This window comes from Prosopis cineraria, unplaced genomic scaffold (assembly GCF_029017545.1).
Source record: "Prosopis cineraria cultivar Desert tree isolate PC_DT_omini unplaced genomic scaffold, ASM2901754v1 PC9, whole genome shotgun sequence".
NCBI lineage: Eukaryota > Viridiplantae > Streptophyta > Magnoliopsida > Fabales > Fabaceae > Prosopis > Prosopis cineraria.
This window is the reverse complement of record NW_026555340.1, coordinates 199,811-212,051: the sequence shown is the minus strand read 5'-3', so window position 1 is coordinate 212,051 and position 12,241 is coordinate 199,811. Positions and strand designations below refer to the sequence as shown.

Genomic DNA, 12,241 nt, shown 5'->3' with positions numbered 1-12,241 from the left:
GACTTAAGCTATAGCTTCACGGTTTAATTTGTTGCTTGGGTATTATGGGAATGAATTCAATGCTAATTAAAAAGGGACTAATAATTTGGGAGAATATTAGGACACTTTAAAAATAGTTGTTACTATATTGATGAAAGAGTCAACTCAAAGGGTAAAAACTAGCAACCTATAAGGTGAATCCTAAAGCCCAATGCTTCAAGTGATTGTGTTTTCATCATCATATTTATTGATTTATTTTTATTATATTTTCATCAAATTATCCATTTTATCTATTTTTCTCAAACTATTATTTATTTAAATTAGTAACAGTGCAACTTCCCTGTAGGTTCGACACTTGAAATAATCTGGGTAATTTATTACTGTGATCTCGTATACTTCTGAAAGTGATCAACTATGATCATGCGTGCTACATACCATTTACATTCATGCTTGAGTTCATAAATGTCATTGGTTATGAAAATTCCCACTTTACTTGCTCATATTTTATACTCTTACATGTGCTTAAATTTATGTTTATTGGTTATTGAGATTTTATATCTCATCCTCATTGTTTAATATTTTTAAGGGAGACACTGAGTAAGGGCAAGGGGGTAGCACTAGAAGCTAGAGACCCTTAACTCTTATTGTAATGTCTCTTACTATTTACATGTGTAATTGAATACTTTATTGCCAACTTAGGGGTATTATGTTTGTTAAACTATTCAGTCATTTGCATTATAGCTTGATCACTAATTTAGGTGGTTTTGGTGTGTCTTCGCTCACATGAGGGTTAAACCATAGAATGATCTTTTGTAGAGTTAAGTTAATAATACTAGTGGTGTGTTGATAGTTGTTTAGATAGTTTTAAAATATTGAATCTAGTTATGGCATGTTTTAGAAGTTTTAATAGTGGATCCATCTTGATTTATGCTATTGGATGGTGATTTGCGAATGCATGACAATTTGATGCTTATAAACTTGTTAAGCATGTCTCTTTATGATCAAGGAGTATGATTGTATGTCTTTGTGGGGCTAATGGCTTAAGGATGGGTTGTAGACACTTGGTTGATAATTTATGAGTGTTAAATGAGTAGTTTCTAGCCCCAAGTGTCCAAATTTTCCATAGTATATCAAATTATTGTGAGACTAAGGCTATTAGCTATTTTAATTAATTATCCATGTGTGGATGTTTGGATCACTTCAATCAAAGGTCTAAGTTGAAAGTTATGCATATCAGAATTTAGATCCTGAAAACTATCATGATAGTTTTACTATCATGGCAAGTACGCCACGATGAAAAGCATTATGAGGCGCATGAGGCATGACATAAAGATAGTTAGCCAAGGTAGATGGTGATGTTAGTGGCAACAGATGCTCTCTATACAACAAGCCGCTACGAACATGTTGTTAGCCATGTTGGATCACTCTGTTTTAACTAAAGGACTCTTTTGACATCATTTCAACTTGTTTTCAATATATTCTAAACTTTCTCATGCTTCCTAAACTTGTGTTTACTCTGATTTGAAATCATTAAGTATGTACTAAGTGTAACATCCTAAATTTTTATCCCTATATTAAGTTAAATTAACTAAGGGTAATTAAGAGTATTAAACAAAGTAAGAATGGAATAGGAGTAATGTAGACCAAGTTTGTGGTTTAAGAGTGATTTTGAGAGAGAATTTGAGCTTTGTCCATAACCATCCATGGTTGTGACCTAATAGGAGATTACCCTCTGCAGTCGAGCATCCTTAGAAAACAAGCGTGCTCTCTGTTCAAAACCATCTGTGATTGAGTCCTTCACTGGAGATAACCATTCATAGTTGTGGACAAAGGAGGCTTTGACCACAATGATCATGAATTATAACATGGACAACTGTCCGTAGTCAAAATATCATGATCATGATTTAAGTGTCCGAAAACACAAATAAATAGAGAGAGAGAGAGAGGATCAGAGGAGCAATGTGAAGCTTTGCTAAGGCATGAGATTTTTGGGTAGTTTTGGGGCATTTTTTAGCTTGTAATTAGAGAGAGAGAGAAAGGATCAAAGGAGCAATGTGGAGCTTTGCTAAAGCATGAGATTTTTGGCAGTTTTGGGGATTTTTGAGCTTGTAATCATTAGAGTTAAGTTTCCTAGCCTTTATTTTTCCTTCTAACTCTATTTGATATTAGGGTTTCTAAGTTCCTCTTTAATTTGGTCTTTTGGTTGATTTTTGAGTTATGAGATATTTATAGCTGAATTAATAGGGTTAAATGAAGTTGTTGGAAGTTAATTTTTGCTCTAGAATAATAGGTATTGGTGGTTTGGCCATTAAATTCAAATTTATGTGATTTAGACAAACCCTATGCTCTAAAAGATGATTTTGGAATTTTGGGTGTTATATTAGCTATTCATTAAGCTATTGGGAGCTAAATGAAAGTCAATGAACTCATTGGATGTGAGATTATACTTGTAGCTAGGAAAATTGGCTATTAAGGTGTGATATTCAAAGTTGGAAGTGTTAATTTTGATGATTGTTAGTGATGGTGGTTAATGTTATGTGTAGATTAACTTCATGAAGCACCAGAGAGCTTCAGTTTAGCTTGAAAGCATGTGAGTTCTTGGGGGTAACCTTTAAGTCCTCAAAGATTTAAGGTAACAAAGAGAAATCTATTTCATGTTATTTCTTATTAAGTAATTGTAGATGTTTATGAGCTTGGAATTATGTTTTATGTAGTTATAGATATATGAAATTATTTATTGTTTCTGTTTGAAAATATGTAAGTGGGACTTGTTTATTAATTTGATCTTTGCAACACCCCAGTGTTCGAAAAGGGGTAATCCATGGTCCAAGTTGAGTATGGGACCTTAGCCTAGTTACCCTCATAATTAGTGAGCTTGGACTAGCCCAATCGCATGGATTTAGCTCCTGTATATTTGTAGTTCATGGATTTAGCCGGCAGTGATGGAGGTTTAGTGAGTTATGATGATCATGCATTGCACTAATTTGTATTAAATGATAATGATTTGTATTATAACTGCCCACTTTGCATGCCTATTGTTATTCGACTTGCATGAGCATATTATAGACTACCTTGATTAATGATCAGTTGTACTCACCCCTTATTTAACATTTTATAAGCATTCATTCAGGACTAGACAAAGGAAAAACCTTCGAGGCATATGATATTTTATTCCTACTATAATGCCTCAGTTTACTTTTTGAATTATGTGTAATTAGCTTGATAATGCCAATTAGAAGCATTATTTTGATTACTTGCATCACTGCATACTGTTTATTATCTTGTATTTTGTGCCCTAAGTTATGTTGTTGGGATGTAAATATCTAAATAGGATTTAAATACTGGTGCAAGTATGTTGTTAATTATTTTGATGGTTGTATATGATTATGTTGTGGATTTTATGTAGATTACCTTCCCCTCTATTTTTTTTATGATATTGGGGTTGAGGATTGAAATTTGTGAGATATAGTGTATATTTTTGTTTGGTGTATTAAACAGGTTGTCCTAAGTGTTTTAGGCTTGGTCTAGATGGTGTTATAAGCTATGGGCATTTTTTGTTAGGTTTGAACACCTTGGTTGTTTTATAGTGTGAAAAAGGGAATTGTGTTTCGGAGTGTTCATCTTTGTGATGTGTTGGTATTTTAAAATGAGACCAATGCCAAGGGATGGATCTTTGAATAATTTTTCTAAGGATACTTGGATCATCTCAAATGGACGTCGAATAATGAATAAGGAAATGCAGAAGCTTGCCCCTGAGATTGGTTTAGGACAATTCTTGCCTGTCACAATTTGTACAATATGCCATGGCATGTGGCACCTATTTCATGGCACACGATATAGAGGAGGTCAAGCCGTGACAGAATTAGTGATAGTCACTGCAAACTCTCCATATAATGTTGTAATGACATTTTTATCCTTTTTCCAAATTGATTTTAATCGATTTGGCATTATTCAACGCTTCCAAGTGCTTTCCAGCTCTGATTTATACTTATTTAGAGTTTGTTATTATTTGATTTAATCGTTATGTTTTGAAATTACTATCATACTACAAAGCTAAAGTATAATTAGGAGGAGTTAAGTGTAGGGCGAACTTGGAGATTTTACACTAAGTGGTTTAAATTGGAGATATTACAGATCCAACCACATGCCCCTTACGCTCAATTATGATCACTATACTGGTCAAGCAAATGAAATAAATGCTAATGGAAGAGAACATGGGAGATAAGCCGGGAAAATTTCTAGAAGGATGGAGAAGCAAGGTTTTTTAGTTGGGATGGGTGATTCTTTTGTGGAATTTTGTTTTTTGTTTTTGGAAAAATTTCTTATGTGGCATCCACTGTATGTAAGGAAAATAGTCAACCCATCAGTAATATTTAACGGTCAAATTTAAGCCCAATTAATGACAAGGACAACAATGATCAGTATTGAATGTTCAGGGGAAAGGATGGACTAAAATGGAGTTTAGGATACTAGGTGTCCTTAAAAGTATAGTTTAGGGGTAAAAATGAACATTAACCCTAAAATAAAATAAGTTGCAGTTTAACAGTTATTAGATAAATTTAATTCCTCTTAGGTACTTTGAAGAGAGAATATATAAATTTAATAACCTTCGAAGGAAGACATACCTTTTGGTGAATCAATCGTTCCTGCCATATGTATCACACAAACAATAGTAATTAAAGTGAGAAGATGAAAAATTGTACCTAACCAAATTATATTCAAACACAGTATATGAAAAATCTTCCCAAAAATTTATCCAATGAATTAACAATTCACAGCCAAAAAGAAAAATGAGGTGCATGTATTGGGTTTAAGAATTACTGAAAGATAAAGGGATGCACTAATTTCATTGGCAAAAAGAATGAAGTGCATTTTTCTCCTATATATCCTTCAATGTTTTATTATAACACCTCGGTCATATAAACAGAACACATGATTCTCTTTAAGAGTTACAATTTTCCACACACACACACAAAGATGAATGTTTTTGAAAGGAAATTTTAAATATTTTAACAATGGTACATTTTTGTGTATAATTAAAATTTGAAATAAATTTAAATTCAAAAATAAAAATCAGAACAAAGAATATATTACTTTTTTAAAAAAATTAAATCAAAACATATGCAAACATACATAACCTAATTTTCTTTTTTAAACTGCCTGACAAGAGATGTCTATTGGCAAGGGAATAGATATGGGATAGACAATATTTAACAAGTGAGTACACTGGGTAGGTTTAATATAAATAATGATGATTTATTTATGGGAAGGGATAATGGGATGAAAACTATTTAACATGTGAAACTTGGTTAGAAAGAAATCTGCAAATGCAAATAATTGAGATATTGGGTGGGACCTATAGGATTACATGGATCGCAACACATTTATATATACAGTACGTGGCTTTATAGATGGAAAAATGACAATTAAGGATCCCCTAAAGTCGTTAATTTTAATTAAGGACCATCAATATTGAAATTTCAATTAAGGACCAAACATACATAACTTTATAAAATTGCCTTCTACTAAACACTACGATGTACATAACATTGCTGAAATTACTATCATGGCATGAGAATGTTATTAACATCAGTGGTCAAAATAAGAAACTATACTTGAGAATAAATTGTTTTCCAATATGAAAGAAACTCATATCAGAAACATTCCATTGACGCTTATGAATATACAAAAGAGGTTTGAGAATTTACTAATTTCACTTATGAATATGAACCCAATGACTAGCTTGTCAAATTTTATGCTTATTTATATATAGTTATCACTTGAAAAATAAAAAAATGACATTGTTGAAAATCACTATTGTGGCATAGGAATATTGTTAATCTCAATTCAGAAACATGAAACTACACTTAGGAATAAATTGTTTTTGAATATGAAAGAAACTAAATTTTGAAATGTTCTATGGTTACTTATGAATATACGAAAGTGACTTAAAAATTTACTAATTTCATTCAGTGATTTTTTTTCTTGAGGGACATGGAAGACAATTCAGATTTTTTAAATTTCAAAATCCAAATAAGGACCATAATCCTTAATTGAGAATTTAATATTTTATGGTCATCAATTAAAATTAATGATCTTAGAGGGGTCCTTAATTGTCATTTTTCCTTTATAGATTTACTAGTTACTCTATCGTCCTCAAATATAAAATATTATTGTGTATTATTTTTATTTTTATTTACAAGTAAAACTATAAATTTAAAAAAAATTTATGAATTTTTTCTCAAATTGTCCCTTATCAAATCAATATTTATGTTTACTATACATAATTAATTTAATTAATTATGGGATAATTTAGTCAAGTTTTTTTAAATTTCAAGCATAATTATTATAATTAATTTTCTAAAACTATGTGAATAAATTATTTTTTATATTTGAAAGTAGAAGGAATATATAGGTAGAGTGATGTGTACTCACTCTAAACCATAATATATATAGGGCATATGTAAATTCACGGTTCTCAAAAAATATTAGTTGAAACTTTAATCCTTTAAAAAAGTTTACATCTTTTTAACTATACATTCATTAAATACTTTATATAAGAGTCTTGATAATGATAATTAAAATTTTTCAATACAACATTTTTTTCAAAAAAGAATAATAAATAAAATAGGGATATTTGGAAAAAAATTATAAAAATGACCTAATATCCTATATTTGAACAAAGCAAGATCTCTAGAATATGCACTATATGAGAGAATAAATTACAAGAATATATATAGGATGTTTTGAAATCTATATAAAATTATTCTCTATCTAACCTTCGCTGATATATATATATATATATATATAGAGTGAGCAAGATGTGTTTGAAGGTGGAGGATCTGGATTAATTTCTCTGTTTTTCCTTTTTTTTCATTATCATAAGAAAGAATAATAAAGAAACACATGTGATAAGACTCATATTTTACACACTTTATCCATTCATTTAGGATCCATGTTACATGTTTTATCCCCCATTTTGGTGCATTCATGGTGTCAAAAGTAAGAAAATTGCCTAAGGGGCAAAATTGTGTATTAGGGGTATTTTGGTCCAAAATTGCACTTTTTATGAAAAATTGGATTAATGTTGCGTTTCATGTGTTTTATGCCCAAAGAATGAATATAAAATTATTTTTTAAAAATTCAATTTGGTTTGAGAGTTATAAAATAAAAATCACATTTCAGGGTTGTTGACTTTGTTAACTGAATTAAGGTTTTACATGCATGCATGATTTGTTACTTCATTAATATTCTTCCATGCTAGTTAATTAATTCCATGTGCCTGAATTTATTGATTAGGTCACATTAATATTTGATTTTGATTTTATGTACATTTTGTGACTTAGGTAGCACATGTTGACTTGGACATTTTGTGACTGGTCAAGGATCATGAAAGAGGGCAAAAAAGGAAAAATGTGGCATCATTTTGGGGCTGAAAAGGGAGAGAATAATCAGATCATTTGATTAAATAAATGAGAATATTTTCATTTAGGATATTCCTTTTGAGCTAATGAGAGAAAGTCACCTTTATATGCATGTGGGAAGTATGTGTCTCACCCTAGCCTTTTCTTTTCCTTTTTGTTTTATTCTTCCCTCATTTTGCAGCTGGAATACACACCCCTTTCAGTATTCTTTCACCCAAGAAACTTAACCCTAGCCTCCACACACAATCTCTCACCACCTCCTTCATTTTCATTTACATTCTCTCTCTTGTTCTTCATTGTTCTTCATTTTCTCTCATTTTTCCAGCCATCGTAGCTCCCTTCTCTCCTCCATTTCTCTTCATCTAACCATTGGATCATCACCAAATCATTTCGATCTTCTCCTCTCACTTCCCTCTACACATCCCTACCACTTGATCATCCATTTCATGCTTCATTCTCTACTTGGTTCCATGAAGGAGTTTGGCCATTTTGCTATTTCCATGGAGGACTTGAAGAACCTTGAAGGCTAAATCATTTTGGGTGCTTGGAGGAGGATGGAAGCTCAATGAACCACTTAGGTCTTCACTTTTGCAACCCTTTTGTTTTTCTCTTAAATTTTCTCCATTAATAGACTTGTAAGAGCATAATTTTGGATTGCTATGTCTTAGCTTTACAACCATAATCTTGGTTGATATTTTTGTATGGAGATTAGTTTGATTAATGTCAAATTTTATCTTGTTTATTTAGCTATATTTTTCAGCCACTCTTGGATTTTTTTATAATCTTGAATGTTCTTAAGTGTTTTGACCTTGCGTATGCTTCATCATAATCTTGAGGAGTGTTTGTTGGGCTTGCTTGTGATCTACCATAATTTTAGGATTCATTTGGGTTGTAAGGGGCTGAACATGCTTGCTGAAATTTGCCATTAATCATGTAACTTGGGCTTAAAACTAAATTAGGGAGTTGAATTGTGCTCTAAAATCCTAGGCTTAATTAGGGTCCTCAGTGAAGTTAAGTTTCTAGAGAGAATTATCCTAGTGGCTTCATAATTTGGTTAGGAAGAGAAGAATTAAGGGTGACTAATTCACATTTCATAAGTGGTTAGGATTTGAGCATTAATCTAAATCCAATACCTTATTCCATCCCATTTTCACAGACTCATTAGCTTAGGCTTTTAGGTTTTAATTAGGTTAATTAGTATTTAATTTAAATCAATTAAAATCTTGAGATTTTTATTTTAATTTAATTGCATTAAGAAATTCTAGATTTAATCTTTAACACCTCTTTGGGAGATGACCTAAGTTGCCACCATGCTATATAGTTAGTTAATCGAGTCTAAATTGCTAAGTGTGCGACCGCTTGGTTCAACATGCAATTCTCTCAAGGAGTTTTAATTTCTAAAACAATTTCAATTCTTAAAAAAGATGTGTGTCTGTGTGTTCTCAAATGAAAATTATTAATACGTTTGAACAATGGCAGTTTGAATTTTTAATTTAAATATGAGATGATTCAAAAATAATAATCAGATTAAAAATAAGATACTAATGTTTTGATACACTCATACACACAAGCTTTATTTTTGGAAGAGTGGCATTAAAATCCCAAAACCATGAAGTTATGATAATTAGATTCTTAACAAAATTTTCAGAAAAATCAGTTGTAAATATTGATTCAAATAATCACAAATTTAGGAATTCTATACTACAAATAAAAAATTTTAAATGCATCTTTCAATTTACAGTTAGGATTCATATTTGCAACTCATTTTTTTAGAAAATTTTGTCAAGAACTTAACTCTCATAAATTCTTAATTTTGAAATTTTATTATCATTCTCACTTTATTCACTCCTCCTTAAGGAGGGGCTTGGCCATATAAGCAGGTATACTATACAAGCTAGAGAGCTAAACTTTTTAGGAGAGAATAATAGCTCTATGACAAAGTGGTATCAAAGCTGCACTTGAGTTTACCCCGTCGATGAACCCTTCTAGCAAGCCACCCGTGATAAGGGTGTCATAAATTAGCTAAAAAAACTGTCACATCCCACATTGGAGGGACTTGGGGAAGATTTTGATCATATAAGCAAGTGTGTTGCACACCTCACTAAGCTATCTTTTTGAGAAGAGAGTAATTGCCCTGTGGCTAAGGTCAATGCATTAGATGGGAGCAAAATTATTTAACATGTGAGTACACTTTGCTAGATATTCTCTCCTATCCTTATCATAAGTTACTTATAACTAATTCATACTAATCAAGAAAAATTAGTTACATCATTAAAATTGTAAAAATTTCTTTGATTTCCATTTTTACAACTTATAAATACTATAGATTTTAAAATAAAATAATTTTCCAGTATACCTCTATTTAAATGAACTTTTTTCAATTTGCATTACATTACCTATCATATTAATAAATTTAAATAGGAGTAATATTAGAATAGCTTGATTAATACCCATCAAGTGTCTTATATTAAGTATAAAAAAAAAAAATTGGAAGGTGCCCTGTAACAAGGATTGGAAGGGGTGCATAACTAAATTCAAAACTTATTGATAATAATATGTTTATTAGGCATAGGCAGGCAGGCATGCATGCATATATATCAAGATGGATATAGATTAAAAGTTTTATATAGTTATTTAGCATTAATTAAATCAACATCTATAGATTCGCTCATCATAAATAGGTCATTTTTAAGATCTATATAAAACTATTTTATTTACAAACGTACCTTGTGAGGAAGATGTGTTGGAAGATGGAGGAGCAGGAGGAGGTGAAGATAGTGAATCAATAACTGCAGTATCATAGAAGCGATAATTCTCATATCTAATATTGCAACTCAGTTTGACAACCCTTCCACCAATCCTGTTGTTACAGAAGTAGGGGATGCTTGAGATCGACTTCTCCAAGCAGTCATCGCAATCTTGCTCAGACAAATCAGGCATACACTGAGCAAGTCCATATATTGTTTGAAACAAAGTTGTTGTCGTGTTCGCCGCGAACTTCAAACGAGTGTTGCCAGCCGCCGCCTCACTTCTCAACCCTCTCATCAGACTATCAAGGGCCTCACTGTACTTGATGTCTGTCGCGTTTTCATTGTTACAAATGGCGTAGATAAAAGAATCTGGATCTTGGTTAATCCCAAACATGGAACGATTAGTGTATCTTAGAATGCATCCATCATTGTATCCATATGCTTCTTTCTGATTTGGACATAACCTTCGCAGAAGGCTTGTGGCGTTGTTGAGGCAACTACGGCAAGAGTCTGCCTTGATATCTGCTCTACACAGTCCAAGGGCATTGACTTTGTCAGGGTTTTGGCCTTGAGAGGAAGTGTAGTAGCCATAGTCAATTTTGGTGTCGGAAGTGAAATTAGAAAGGAGGAGATTGAGGTTGGATTGGTAGGCACTTGTGTTAGTGTAATTACCAGCTACATTGTAACACAGATGATATAGGAAGTCTTGCTGAGCCGTGAGAATGATAAAAAGAGAAAGGAAAGAAAGCAGAGCAATTGATGATGATGAGATAACAGCAGTGATTGTCTGCATTATGAAATGAATAATTTTGACAGAAAGACACGAACAATCCAGAAAGGCTTTGTAACAACCCACGGCATCTTCGGCTTCTTTCTTATATTACTCGAGTCAACAAGTCAATCCAATCAAAGGATAAAAACGCGTTGTCTTGAAATATTGACTGAGAAAACGACGTATGTGGAATAAAATAATTTTGACAGATGCGATTTGGATTTTGGAAGTAATAATTACGTTGTTTTGCATGAGTTCGGTTCCAATGCTCCATCACGGTCCAGATTTCATGAAATTTATTTTTGAGAAAATTGAAAAAAAGAATCAGGTTGGAACAAAAATTAGTCCCAGGACCAAATTCTAATGAAGGACCAAGCTTTTTTTTTTTTTTTATTCATTTTACAATTTCTGCTCGGACTAAAATGCCCTGCCATAACAAAATAAATTGAAATTGAAGACCACTTTGTGCTTGGTTTCTTCGCACGAGTTGAATGGGAGAAGATGGCAAGGGGCATTTTCAAGGGACCATCAACGGCAGTGTGAGCTGTGAGCAATGAGTTCTGAGAAAGACAGCCCTATCTCTTTATATGATGCCCTAATCGGATGAGTTTCGAGGTTCTCAAGAGGTCCAACGGTGGAGCAAATGGCGGCGAAAGTGTAACACACCGATGGCAAGAATGAGCCTCGCTATTTCTTTGCTTGCCCAGTTGGAGGGGTATGCTACGTGAATGATTTCCATTGGTTTCCCAATCTGGTGCACAATGTCTTTATGGTCACTAACTTCTACCTGATTAAAAGAATATGTTTTCAAACAGAACCATGTAGCTTGCAATTACGACCTGCGTGTGAGGATGCCTTGTCCAATGGGTTGGTTATGTATGCTTGTGTTCTTGTATTTGACTCTTAACTTAAAAATCCCCCTACCTATGCCTTTTTTTTGGTGTAAGTATGATGTACTAAATTTTTGTAATGAGTCCATGACCTCTTTCTTTTTCCATCTTTTGATGCTATCATCCACTACTACAGAAAAGTGTATAATTAATGCCCTATAATTGATGCTTATTTGAAAAAAAAGACAAATAAAAAAGGCAAAGAATATTTGACAGTTGTTACGAAACAAGCGTTAATTATTCAAACAGATACTTGATGGTTATCTTATAATAACCGTCAAGTATATATATTTGAAGTTTTTTAAAAATAACCGTAAAAAAAGGTAAAATTTACATGTCGGTCTTCAATAAACAAATGTTAAATTAATAATTTAAAAAAAATAAATTTGTTCACATACTTGACTCTTGTTTTGAAATAACCGTCAA

General features: G+C 32.2%; 1 protein-coding gene across 1 annotated transcript; it reads right to left on the bottom strand.

Annotated features, from left to right (window-relative positions):
* Positions 1–4,578: 4,578 nt before the first annotated feature.
* Positions 4,579–10,975, bottom strand: LOC129320356 (cysteine-rich repeat secretory protein 38-like). The gene is made up of 2 exons (XM_054965777.1): positions 10,130–10,975; positions 4,579–4,625 (listed from the first exon to the last, which is right to left on the bottom strand). Exons 1-2 carry the CDS (start codon positions 10,944–10,946, stop codon positions 4,579–4,581), a joined length of 864 nt encoding a protein of 287 aa, XP_054821752.1. The 5' UTR covers positions 10,947–10,975.
* Between the last annotated feature and the right edge of the window lie 1,266 nt (positions 10,976–12,241).